General features: G+C 39.1%; 1 protein-coding gene across 2 annotated transcripts in view; it reads right to left on the minus strand.

Moving 5' to 3' along the window:
• Positions 1-2688: 2688 nt before the first annotated feature.
• Positions 2689-14498, minus strand: part of LOC121378327 — a 17019-nt gene continuing 5209 nt past the window's right edge. Inside the window, exons 1-3 of one of the 2 annotated variants that reach the window (XM_041506444.1) lie at positions 12826-12906; positions 8964-9111; positions 2689-2908 (exon numbers count right to left, since the gene is read on the minus strand). In XM_041506444.1, the coding sequence (XP_041362378.1) occupies positions 2772-2908; positions 8964-9111; positions 12826-12870 (330 nt within the window). In that variant the 5' untranslated portion in view covers positions 12871-12906 and the 3' untranslated portion in view covers positions 2689-2771. Of the gene's footprint in view, positions 2909-8963; positions 9112-12825; positions 12907-14498 lie in introns of those variants that run through there. The other variant, XM_041506445.1, reaches the window with a different exon arrangement.

The raw sequence follows: 14498 nt of genomic DNA on the forward strand, positions 1-14498 counted from the left end.
GTGTTTAACATGATGGCTGTTTCGACAAAAGGTCGAACAAAAGAGAGAGAGAGGGAGGGAGGAAATCCACTGCAACGGTACTGAGGTGCGCTTCACCCCACCATCCCGAAGACAGGATAGCACATACCACGGCCTTTGATATACCAATCGTGATGCACTGGCTGGAACGAGAAATAGCCCAGTGGGCACACCGACGGGGATTGATCAAACACCAACCGCGCATCAGGCAAGCACTTTACAACTGGGCTACGTCCAGCCCCTGTCCTGTCGAAAGCCGGAATGTATGGATTTTACTTTTAGTCTGCCGTAGAAACAACAACAACAAAACCGCGATGAACGGTAAACAGAAGAAAATCAAAATCCATGAAGTGAATGTAAATTTTATTTACAATCCATTATTAAAGGGGGTGGGGACTATTACAGTCGGTAGGACGCTCACCCCCTTGGGCCGAGAAACCTTTCTGTTTTTCATTCTAAAATGCATTTTGTATTACAAATACCAGGATTATAGGCTAACATACACAAGATTTGTCAACATTGATACTAAATGCAAATGCAAAAATATTGTAACTCGTATATAATTAAACGATAAAAGCTACAATAAATGAAATTACATTACACTGCCCAGTAAGTAGAATCCGTGAGTTTACGTCAAAACGAACCTTGTAGTCTATACCACTATGCTCTTAAGATCCGCATTTAATAAGTAGGTTTTCTCCTTAACAAGGTTTTTCTTGTCTTCTTTTTCTCGTTTTGTTAGACGCACAGACGAAACTAATCAAGACGACGCAGTCTGCAAAGTCTGGTTTCCAGAAATGGAACGCAAATGGATTATTGGAATGTCTTTTTGAAATGCTTTGATAACAAGTCTGGAGTTGGCCAGTAACTCGTTTGCCGTAACATTGCTGCTGTCTGTCGCAATAACCGATGCCTCGTGTCATTCAGAGTGTTAACAGACGCCTCTCTTTGTGAAAATGTAAACGTATAATAATATTTTAAAAAATACAAGATTAAAGGTAGCCCACAGTACTTAGGCTGGGTAGGAGCGCTAGAAATCATTAGCATTATGGATGTAAACTAACTGGCACCACACAGATATTGAGGGAGGAAATCCGCTGTCGCCACTTCATGGGCTACACTTTTCGATTAGCTTCAAGGGATCTTTTATATGCACCATGCCACAGACAGGGTAGTACATACCACGGCCTTTGTTACACCAGTCGTGGAGCACTAGCTAGAACTAGAAATAGCCCAACCGACGAGGATGGACCCTAAAACGACTGCGCATCAAGCGAGCGCTTTACCACTGGGTTACGTTCCCCCGCTATTGGATGACATTGGTAATTCTGACATATAGTCTTAGAGAGAAAACCCGCTTTTTACATTAGTAGCATGGACTCTTTTACATGCACTTTCCCACAAACAGGAAAGCACATACCACGGCCTTTGGCCAGTTGTGATGCAGTGGTTGGAACGAGAAAACCCAATCAGTTGAATGGATTCACCGAGGTGGTTCGATCCTGTGACGCAAGCACATCAGACGAGCACTGAACCGACTGAGTTAAATCCCGCCCTGCATTCGACAACCTCAAACTTACCCGTTTTAGACTTTTGTGACAGCCATTACAAACTTATGATCCGCGCCTGTGCAAAGCTGTAATCTATTATCTTAAGACCTAACAGTGCTTGAACTTTATATTTTTGAATATACACCGTCAAAAGTGAATTGGAATAAATATGAAAAATATGAAACATTAAACAATAGCTGGCCGAAAACAGAGCTAAAGATTGTTCTAATGAATGTGGCCATCTACAATGTTCTGAGTATGGATGTGTATTTGTGGATGGTAGGGAGCCTGTCGGAAATAGATAATAGTACACTAATTTGAAACCGAAAGTGTATAGCGACAGATGTTCTTTGATCAGTATGGCATCGTCAAGAGTAAAATTGGACATCATTACAAATCACGAAAGAAAGTCCGTTTCCAAGCGTACGAGGAAGCCAGAGCGACTTCGTCTACAGTTACATGTACTCTCTGTAACATGGCATTATCACCTGGGATGACATTTAAAAGGACGACATTACAGTGCAAGTCTTAAAATAAAACCAACGGTTCAGAAAACAAAACAACACAAAACAAGAACAATAACAAAAGAATACCACAACCCCATTCCCATGGCCACTGGATGTTAAAAATAGATAGTCTCAGACGAAACACTGTAATCTTTTATATATGCACTTTCCCATTACATCTTAAGTTTACGTCTGCAGCTAGCAATTATACCGGTCAGACGTTTACGTGTGTTTGGCATCTATTCCATGCAGAACATTACATCATTACTTTAGATGGAGCATTTTTATGACAAACGAAACTTAAATAGTATATTTATTGTACTTTTAACATTAATAAAGAATTGTGGTTTAGTCGTAGATTTACGTTTAAGTGCAAAAGTAGGTTTACGATGCTTTGTGAAATTAGGCCCTGGACACACCACGAACTTTGTTATACAAATTGTGTGGACAAAAAACAACAACAACCCAACCCCCCAAAAAAAACCCCAAACAACAACAACAACAAAAGCAAACAACAAACCCAACCAGTCAGACATAGTGGAGATTAGACCCCAAATGCTACAACGGGCGCTCTACGAAATTTACTGGAAAGAAACACCAGGCAATCAGCTAAATCAGAACGTAGAAGTTTTTATTCAAACACAGTACATACACATGTACAAGGATATATCTAGAGTTCTATGGCCCAGATTATGTACTACGCCTGCTCGCAGTGCTGTGGAAGCATCATTCCTCTCTTCCACGAATCGGGAACACACCGGAGTCCATCTTCACATCCGCAGGTGTATACGTTCAAGCACGTCTCTCTCAGTTTGGATTTCCTACGGCATTCTCCTGAAAAGAGAATTGAGTAAAATATATAGCCTCTATTAGAAATTACGAGAAAAATTAGGCAGTGTTACGTCCCCTAACCGCTCTCCATTTTCCGGAGCGTTCCGTTAACAGCAAGCATGGCCGATGACCACAGTTATTTGTGAATCTTCAGCTGAGATTTATGCATGCCAGCCCATGGCATCATAAATGTCCCCAGCTATGCTTTAAATATAAAGAATAATACAGGTAAAAATAAAGTAGCTGAAATTGCGTTTTGTTATAATTAACCATGTGTTAAGGTCACCCACCTTGATTGTTTTGGTTTCTTGCATGGACATTTTGGATTTTCTTTAAAAGCTGCAGTCTCGCCTCACATTAATTATCATAATTTCATTTAAACATACAAACACACCAATAGTTTTAATGAATTGTGTGTGACAGTAACACAGTTGTAATAGTTAGATAATAGAAATATATGTTTATAGTCCGTCCCACGGGGAACAGATTTTGCTTTCATACTATTGAATTTACTACAAGTTATTTATTTCTGAGTCGTTTGTTTTCTAAATTACACACAAAATTAGTATATTTTTGTTATTTCCAAAACACTTTTATTTTTATTTTTACGTCAAACCAAACTGAAATTATTAAAAAAAAAAACCCTCCACAACAGTTTTGTAGGAGATAGGAGGGACAGTGGGTTAGTTGTTAGTTGGTTAGTGAGAAAGAAGATGGTGTAGAGGCCTTACACTTACCCACTGAGATATTAAGAACTCGCTCTGGGCTGGAGCCAGTACTACCCAGTCTAGACTTCCTCTACACAATTTCCTGCACACGCGCCTGTTTAACTAAATATTTCGTTTGCTTCAAATTAATTAGGCCTACATACATTGCATTATAAAGTGTAAATTTTGCTTTAATAACAGCTAAATATATAATTTAAAGGGACACACCCTAGTTTGTAAACACTAAGGCATATATTTTTTATTTTATTTTACTATTAGAGCCGTTTTTGATAACTAAAATCATACTTTACTTAGATTTTATTGTTCAGATTATCAATTTCCGAACATCCAAAGTTTATTTGGTCATGCTGGTGTTTTTAAATATCACAAAATGTATTTCTCATATTTAAAAAAACGCACGTGCGTTTGAAAAGTAAAAGTTATGGAGTTGAGTTTTAGTCTATTTTAGAGGGCATTTCACAATTTCAAAGTCAGAGACTCATGTTTCACTCAATTGTAACTGTATCCAAATGTGTTACAGGTTTGTAGATTAACTAAACTTAGTGTTAATTTTCATAGGCTGAAACTGGGGTCGGTCCCTTTAACCTAAACACATCTACCTAGTAACAGTATTTGTTTTATTTACATCAAAATATTTGTATAAACACATTTATGTTAGTCTTGCACGCCGATTATTTAAGGTAGGTAGATGACCAACATGTTAAAATGAAGACATTGTTGTATACATGATTATAAGCGTAAGTGGGAGGCAAAACAACAAACCTATTTTTTTTTTAACACCCCCCCCCCCCCCTCCCCAAGAAAACACCAATAACAACAAGTCTGCCCCCAAATAAACAATAGCCTACAAAACAAGCCCCCACAAACCACAACCACAACTAAAAATATAACCTAGACGAACACGCACATTAAATGGGGTTTTAATTTTTTTTTTTTTATCTATGTACATATTTCATCGTTGCTGCTACTGGATGAAGAAAAGTGATATACAGCGCCGTAACAATGGCAAACATTAATGGCATCTGTATTATTTTGGGGGCTTTCTTTTGACTACAGGCGTGTCAAAACCTATTTACGAAACACCATGTGAGAAGACAGACTGGCCGGACTAGCCTTGATGCATATTTATCGCTGACATTTCTCAAATCATTAGCATGTTTCTACATCGCAAACTATTTCAAAAGGATCCATCCTGGCAATTATGTGAGAAAAACGTTGGTTATCATGGTGCTTTTCGACTAGATAGATATTATTTGCTGGGGGTTATTGCATCGTATATATACGTGTAAAATTGTGTCCATTACACATTGCCTGACAATGGCAGTCACACTGGACTGCGTGATGTGTATTTATGTTGACTACTCTCTAATACTAATAGTTGGTATATATATATATATATATATATATATATATATATATATATATATATATATATATATATAACACACACACACATTATGGTCGTAGTTAATAATGCAGTTAGCGGTACAGAAACTCGCAGCTAGTTATTTAGTCAAATTAATGTACCCTTCCGTTCATGCACATTGATATATACACAAACACATGCATATTAATTGCAAATATCAAAACTTTATGAAGATGCCGTTTTACCGAGTCAATCATTGATCAATGAGCCCCTTTTTCTTCGTCTCTCTAAGACGTGGTCGTAAGTACTTCTGTTGATCATACAAAAAAAAATATTGTACATTTTCTTTTCTGTAAAAGAAGGAGATTGCATACAATCTGACAAACAATAATAGAAATAGGAAACTTTATTAACGTCAAAAAACAAAAGAACAAGTCGACGGCTACTTCACGATTCAGTAGTAACAAAGAGCCTTTGTTGCAAGCGACAGGAGCGTGAACGGGCCGGAAGTAATTTAGCGCATGTTTGGGAGCTTAGCGCACATGCAAATCAAGGGCAGATAAGTATGTTTCTAATAGAGGCTATACTATAAATCACGTAAGAAAAGTATAGAAAGATAGCAGACTGGCCCGTACCTAGCGATACATTTATACGAATAAGAGCACTTATTGGTTTAATGCGGTGTTCACACAGTGCCGATTATGGCTCCCGTTTGAGATCAGACAGCGCTACGACACGAAAAGTGAAAAAGTCGGATTACTATCCTCAATGATCTGGAATGTCCTATCATTGTCTGAACGCAGTCGTATACGTTCGTATCAGAGTCCTACGGATCGGGAATGGTCCGGAGAGGTCGGCCAAGCACTCCCGACAGTTAGGAAATATTCGGGAAACTCAGCCGATTGTGTCCTGTGGATCGGGACGCTGTCGTGATGAACGGGCATGATCTGGACTATTACGTGACTAACGGTTTTCTAACGGATGTCTTCCGTCAGCGTCGGTTCACTGTCGAGTCACTGTCTGATCTCTGTCGGATCACATTCGGGAGAATCGGGACGCTGTCGGGACAGATTTGGTAGGGTTTTTTTTACCATGCGAAAGATACAAATCGGATCAGAATTGGATTGAGAACTGGAGAATCGGGACGAATTCGGCTGGAAACGGCTGAATCGGGACGCTTCCTGAACAATATCTGATTGTTGTCGTGATTTCCCGCTACGAATCACAGGATCTTGATCAGACTTTTGACAAATTTTAATCGGGAATGGTCCTACCAAGGACGGCAGTAAAAAAGCCTGACTGTGTGATTGAAGCTTAAAAGAAACCTCTCTATTCTAACTAGAGAAGATCCTATATTATCAAATTAAACCCAACCGATCGTAGATTATTGTTTAAAAAGTTGTTTAAATCCTGCGTTCGAAGAAACTGTAGGCCAAATCGATGAATTTGATACACCATTCATATGTGCACAGTGTCAGACTAAATTATGTATAATAAATAATATCACACTCGCATACGGCTCGCGCCCTTTGCTTTCCCTTTCGTCTATTTTCGGCTTCATCCCTGTTACTGCGTGCGTGCGTGCGTGCGTGCGTGCCTGCCTGCCTGCCTGCCTGCCTGCCTGCCTGCCTGCCTGCCTGCCTGCCTGCCTGCCTGCCTGCCTGCCTGCCTGCCTGCCTGCCTGCCTGCCTGCCTGCCTGCCTGCCTGCCTGCCTGCCTCTCTCTCTCTCTCTCTCTCTCTCTCTCTCTCTCTCTCTCTCTCTCTCTCTCTCTCTCTCTCTCTCTCTCATACACACACACGCAGATGCATATGTATACACATATTGTCTAATAAGTGCATTATATACGACTGTATAGCTTTAATTATGTATCGTTTATGTATATACAATAATACCATGTACAGCAATGATTCAAGGCCCCGACCGTGACCTTGCTTATTTTTAAACACTGGCGCATGTCCCCCACCCCCATTCGTACCTAATGTTCCCCATCATCTTTCATATTTGCCCGTCGCCCCAAAACAGGTCTCATAAACAGTGTAAGCCCCTCCCCCTATATGGGTGGCTCCTAATATAAATGTCGTGCAAAACGGCGTGCAAAACATCAATATCCAGGTTAATCTCTAGAGAAAACATTTTTTTTTACATTCCCAGTCACAGTATAGCAAATTAACAGTTTCTGTTGATTTGAAAATAATAACAGTAACAAATAACTTCAAAACACTGGATTATTTAGCTGCTACAAAGATCAACCTATTTATAATTATGAAAGACAAACAATGTCTGTATTTCTTCGTCTTTTTGTTTTGTTGTTGTTCAATGAATACCGATTTTTTTTTTCACCAGGTGATATTAATACCTGGGGAGTGGTGTTGAAGTACCGTATCTCTTTTTAATTGGAGCGCGTTTTTATCTCGGTGATAGATCAAGAGCGTCCGACTGACGTACACGATTTCGAAGTCCGCTCATTATGGGTCAGCCAGCTACCAGTTTTAATCAGGGTCTTTTCTTCATTAAACTTTGAAGTCCAGACTTCAGAGTCTTCAGATCTCAACTACACGCTATTTGTGGGAAAGACTTCGTTAACCCTGTGAGACCCAATTTATCAAATCTGAAACGCAGCTTTAAGTAGAGAGGAGAGACGAGTCTTGAGTGTAGGCTTTAAAGCTGCAACACACCGGCAATAGTCTCTGTCATTTGACTATACTGATGGATAGAAATAAGGGAACACATAATTAGCAACAGAAAATATTGACTGCAACTAAAACCCTCGCCCGTGTTACTGACAGTTAATTTCACAGTACTAAAATTTAATCTCACGTTAGTGCGGAGGGACGTAGTAAGTGTGGTTTTTACTACGTCCGGATCTTGTTACATACCCTATATATATATATATATATATATATATATATATATATATATATATATATATACTGTATTCAGAACTTGTGGCATCATGCTTCAACCGCTTTTCAGACGATATAGTTCAACAAATGGACACACAAACCCAAAATGTATAAAAATACTGTACTCACATCAAGTACTTGCATCATTATTAACAAAATAAAGCTTCAACGACAGCCTTAAAAAATATCCCCGCCATTTTAAATTTGCTAAGTAGAGGGAAGCAGCCGGCCGTGCACGTTAAGAAAAGTATTGACTTATAGTGCCCCGTGCACTAATCTCACGTGACATCTTTGTGTTTTATGCAGGCATAACTACTCTTGTAGTGCATTACATTTGGTCCCTTATGTTTTTTTCCCCAACAATATATTTAGAACAGATCATCCACATTAATTTCCATATCGTCGTCCGCCTTTCTTCCAATCTGATTAAAATATATTAGCTCCACTGGTAGAACTGATTTCAATCAGATTCGCCATTCTTCGATAGGCATTTGTTCTACTTGTTATCTACGTCACACTCAATGTCGATATTTTTTTTTTACCAGGGTACGGGAGATTAATGCGTAACAAGCGTAACAAGTTGTCAACACCTACCATCCACAGTTCAAGTCCCCACTCAACGCCTTGCAACTTTCAATTTATTTTCGTCGTTATATCCAGTTAAGGTTCTAACACTGATCATTGGTGTAGCCCGGATTTTATATGGGGAGGGGGGGGGGGCACATAATTGGGGGGGGGGGGGGAGGGGAGGGGCAACTCGCCTTATGTATGTAGTTACGTATGATTTTATAAAATTTAATAGTTAAAAAAAAATGTTTGATTGGGGGACATGGCCCCCGTACACCCCCCCCCCCCCCACACACACACACTCGGATACGCCACTGACTGATCTGAGAAACACTTCATGGACTGCCAGTTAAAGGCAATAGGACTAAGGTTAATGGTTACTGGTTAGTGAGTACGATCTCGGCATAATGGCCTCCGAGTGCACCACTCAGTGCCAACACCACCGAGGCCCGACCCCCGCCATATGTTGTATATATCTGAGAGCAGCTTTACCTCGGTTCACATCAAGGGGTAGAAGTCCTCTTCGTCTCCTGCTCGCTATGAACCGATTGGGAAAGATGCAGCACTCGTTAGGTCCACATTCAGAATTAGTGTAACACGTGCGGACGTGAGGGAATGGCGCCACCAGGGCTCCGAATATCTAAAAAGAAAGGAATATTTGTTTAATGACACCCGAGCGCATAGCTTAATACAAAATAGTAGTAGTAGTAGTGATAATAATAATAATAATAATAATATACCCTTCAAAAGTAGGGGAACTTTAATAAGAATTTACAATTGCCAAAATTGTAAGGTATATTAGCTGTGGGGAATGGTTATATGTAATAGTAAATTAATTGGGCAAACATTACAACCGGTAGTTCAGTATTACAGTAGGTTTTATGACCACCAAAGATCTTGAAGGACGAATGGGGTCAGAAGTGAAATTTGAAAGTTGACGTTTTTGTATCAGTAAATCGCAAATTCAAACAATAAAAAATGACTTAAAACCCCACAATAACAACTGTATGATCAACAGAATGAAACAAATTGATAGAAATAATGTTCCACAGTGACAATCTAATTAAAATTAGCTCCACTATTACATGTGGATCTAACAGCAGCCCGTTGGAGCTCATGTCCAGTTGACCTTTCATTCAACCAATCAAAACCTTACTTGCAAAATCATGCCAGTGATTTGAATTCTGCCCCGGATTGGGCCCCTGGCTTTCCAGAGACTGAACCCTGGGGCGGACATGCTCGAAACCTTCGTGGTATATGAGCATGTTAAAGTATTACGCACGCAGTGATTATACTAGTATACAATCCAGAGTTTATTACTGCACATTTCCCCTGTTTTTTCAATGTTGAAATAGACCAACAAGTTCGCCTATTGCATAAATAGTCTCGTCCGATATTTTTAGAATTTATATGCTCCCGAATAACGCTATACAAGGCGAAGTGTAATTGGTCGATATTAAAATTGTTATTTATAGATGAAATGTCACCTGGAGATGCTGTTAGATCTATTGTTAAACCAATCAATGCTGTTAGATCTATTGTTAAACCAATCAATGCTGTTAGATCTATTGTTAAACCAATCAATGCTGTTAGATCTATTGTTAAACCAATCAATGCTGTTAGATCTATTGTTAAACCAATCAATGCTGTTAGATCTATTGTTAAACCAATCAATGCTGTTAGATCTATTGTTAAACCAATCAATGCTGTTAGATCTATTGTTAAACCAATCAATGCTGTTAGATCTATTGTTAAACCAATCAATGCTGTTAGATCTATTGTTAAACCAATCAATGCTGTTAGATCTATTGTTAAACCAATCAATGCTGTTAGATCTATTGTTAAACCAATCAATGCTGTTAGATCTATTGTTAAACCAATCAATGCTGTTAGATCTATTGTTAAACCAATCAATGCTGTTAGATCTATTGTTAAACCAATCAATGCTGTTAGATCTATTGTTAAACCAATCAATGCTGTTAGATCTATTGTTAAACCAATCAATGCTGTTAGATCTATTGTTAAACCAATCAATGCTGTTAGATCTATTGTTAAACCAATCAATGCTGTTAGATCTATTGTTAAACCAATCAATGCTGTTAGATCTACTGGCAGAACCAGTAGAGCTAATTTTAATCAGATTGCCACAGTGATTAATGGACCTTCCTGAAAATTGTCAAAATCAAGAATGAAACCCAATCTAATTAAAATTAGCTCCACTATTACATGTGGATCTAACACCAGCCAGTTGGAGTTCATGTCCACCAATCATAACCTTACTTGCAGAATCCTGCCAGTGATTTAAAAATAATTTGAAAACATTCCGAATTATCCTGAGGGTATAGACATGTTTCGTGTGAATTACGAATGCCTTAAAACATAAATAAAATAAATAATTTGTAATGTAAAACTGAAGACTGATTTAGTTAGGGTTTTTTTTATAAATAAATAAATAATTTTTAATGTAAAATTGAAGACTGATAACCCACCCCGTACGTATTGGTATGGTTCGCTGTACTGCGGCCACTAATATAGACTCGCCCGATATTTTTATAATTTGTATGCTCCCAAATAACGTTATAAAAGGCGAAGTGTGATTGGTCAATATTTAAATTATTATTTACAGACGAAATGTTACCTGGACATTGGGGACTACACAGTGTTGTTAGTTTTAAATCACTGGGATTCTGCAAGTAAGGTTTTGATTGGTGGACATGAGCTCCAACTGGCTGGTGTTAGATCCACATGTAATAGTGGAGCTAATTTTAATTAGATTGGAATGAAACCCCACGCACGGGTACGGGGCAACTGCGTGATGCAGGTGCAAATTATGGAATGTGTTTCAGTGTGTTGAAAAACAGACCTGAACGTTCTTTACTAGGATTTTTGAAGAGTATATTTAAAATAGTGTTTAAAGAACACAGCAGTAAGCATTTAACATACGATCTAGATCCACTGTACACTGAACTGGCTTTTGTTTTGCATATATTTTATTGTTTGTTCAAGGTAGGCTAAGGTAGGCTAGGGTAGCCTAATATGTGTCCACTGGGGAGGGTGGGGTTGGTACACACAAGACACGAAGAGTAAGACTATCACACTAGAAATAATCATTGCTTTATTATGTAGCAATAGCAAGATCCACTAGAGCACATTGATTTATTAATTATCGGCTATTGGATGTCAAACATTTGGTAATTCTGACATACAGTCTTAGAGAGGAAACCTGCTACATTTTCTTCCTATTAGTAACAAGGGATCCTTTATGTGCACCATCCCAAAGACACAATAACGCATACCACGGCTTTCGTGGTGCACTGGATATAACGAGATATAGCCCAATGGGCCCCCCGACAGGGTTCGACCTTAGACCGAGCACGCATCAGGCGAGCGCTTTAGCACTGGGCAACGTCCCGCCCCCATCCAAGAGTAAAGTGCCTGAGGGTGCACTGCAAGAGATGGCTCACAGTGCGGTGATATAGGATCTTCTTAGGCTAGACGAAAATGGCACTAGCTGGGACTCTGAATAAGCTCCAAATACACAACTAAAATACTGCACCCACCAAATCTGTTTGTGGAAGATATTGCTCATTCCATAGCTCGGAGAGTGACGGAAGGGATAGCGTTCTTGGACCATTAATGGATATGCCAACTAATCGTCAATGATCAGTTTAAAAAACCCCATGTTTAAACAAATGAGAATTGCATTTCAACATCTGGTGACCAAAACAGCGCGCTTCAACCATTAATGGATGTGCGAACTAATCTTAAAGGATCAGCAAACTACTGGTTAAACATTTGGGAATTACATTACAAAGTCTGGTGCCCAGAACAGCGCCGTGTAACCATTATCGGATACGAGAACTAACTTTAAAGGATCAGATGACTACTCTGTTTAAATAAACGATAAATACAATAGGATGACTCGTGCCCATAACAGCGTACTTGAACCATTATTGGATTTAATCAAACTAATTTTAAAGGATCAGAACGCCCCCCCCCCAAAAAAAAAAACCCACACAAAAAAACAAACAAAAACAACAACAACCAAAAACCAAACAAAAAAACCCAAAGCCTTTAAATAGACGCCACTTGCATTACAATGTCTCGTGCCTAGAGTAGTGTGCTTGAATATTTTTTTTTTCAAATTTAAGAGAACTAATTTTAAAGGATAAGAAAAAACAAACCCTTTAAATAGACGACAATTGCATTACAATTTTTTAATCGTGTTCAGAACACTGTGCTTGAACCTTTGATAGATATAAGCATTAATTATAAAGGTTTATAAAGGACGATTTTTGGATACGCTAACCAATTTTGAAAGATCATTTGTTAACATACAGACGAATTACATTACCTGTGTGGTTATGAGAAGTACGGACAAGGTCACAATGAGAATCATGATTGTGACTGCTGTAGTGTACGGACTAACAGTGGATCCCGGGAGACTAGATAACGCTATAAAACACCAGTTATTATCTTCGTTCCTGGTGTGGTATTCTACAGCAATAAAGTCACGCATACCGAATTAAAAGAAGGAATTGCATTCATGAAATACAAAAATATCCCCATTTTAGTTTGAAAATGTCCTTTTTATGTAGCTGGTGAAGACTATATTACAAGACTGTAGTTATATTCTCTTTTCTTTTTGTCACTTACTTTAGTATTTTAAATAAATAAATAAGTAAATAAATAAATAAATAAATTTAAATAAATTTAAATAAATAAATAAATAAATTGATTAGAGGAAGGAAGGAAATATTTTATTTAACGACGCACTCAACACATTTTATTTACGGTTATATGGCGTCAGACCACATATATATTGCGAGAGAAAACCCGCTGTCACCACTTCATGGGTTACTCTTTTTTATTATCAGCAAGGCACCTTATATATGCACTATACCACAGACAGGATAGTACATACCACGGCTTTTGTTACACCAGTTGTGGAGCACTGGCTGGAACGAGAAATAGCCCAATGGGCCCACCGACGGGAATCGATGCTAGATCGATCGCGCATCAGGCGAGCGCTGTAGCACTGAGCTACGTCTCGCCCAAATTTATTAGAGGAAACATGCTTCTGAAATGAGGTTCTTTCGCACCAGTGACATTCATTAACAAACTGATACCTCGTGCTCATTGCCCGTCAATGACAGGGGAACCATTTGCAATATGGCTTATTAATACGATTTACGACGCTATGCCAAATTAGCTTGATTAATAATCTTCAACAACTACTGAACATAGAATATATCACGTATTGTGATAGTTATCTTTTGCTTGCAAGTGATGGCCACCTACACAAGAAACATGTTACTTGCAAATTGAATTGGGTCACAATTGGTTGAAATATCTCTGTGATTTCCCAGAGTGCGTGTAAATCTTGACCCAGAACATAACTCAGAAAGCAGCCAGGATGCACGCTCACTGTTAGTACAGTCTGGTTAAATCAGTCCCTTGTTGGTACTGTAATGTGGTCTCCGTATAACCAGTTCCCATCCTAGAGACGACAGTTGTTGATTACGTTGCAGAAACATTAAGTGATAAATGAGTCAATTTACAATACACACACACGCGCGCGCGCACACATGCACACGTACGCAGACACAGTCACACACACACTCGTACAGTCACACACATACACACTCGTACAGTCACACACACACACACTCGTACAGTCGCACACACACACACACACTCGTACAGTCACACACACTCGTACAGTCACACACACACACACTCGTACAGTCACACACACACACACACACTCGTACAGTCACACACACACACTCTCGTACAGTCACACACACACACACACACACACTCGTACAGTCACACACACACACACTCGTACAGTCACACACACACACACTCGTACAGTCACACACACACTCGTACAGTCAAACACACACACTCGTACAGTCACACACACACACACACTCGTACAGTCACACACACACACACACACTCGTACAGTCACACACACACACTCGTACAGTCACACACACACACTCGTACAGTCACACA

The sequence above is a fragment of the Gigantopelta aegis genome, chromosome 8 (genome assembly GCF_016097555.1).
Source record: "Gigantopelta aegis isolate Gae_Host chromosome 8, Gae_host_genome, whole genome shotgun sequence".
Taxonomy (NCBI): domain Eukaryota; kingdom Metazoa; phylum Mollusca; class Gastropoda; order Neomphalida; family Peltospiridae; genus Gigantopelta; species Gigantopelta aegis.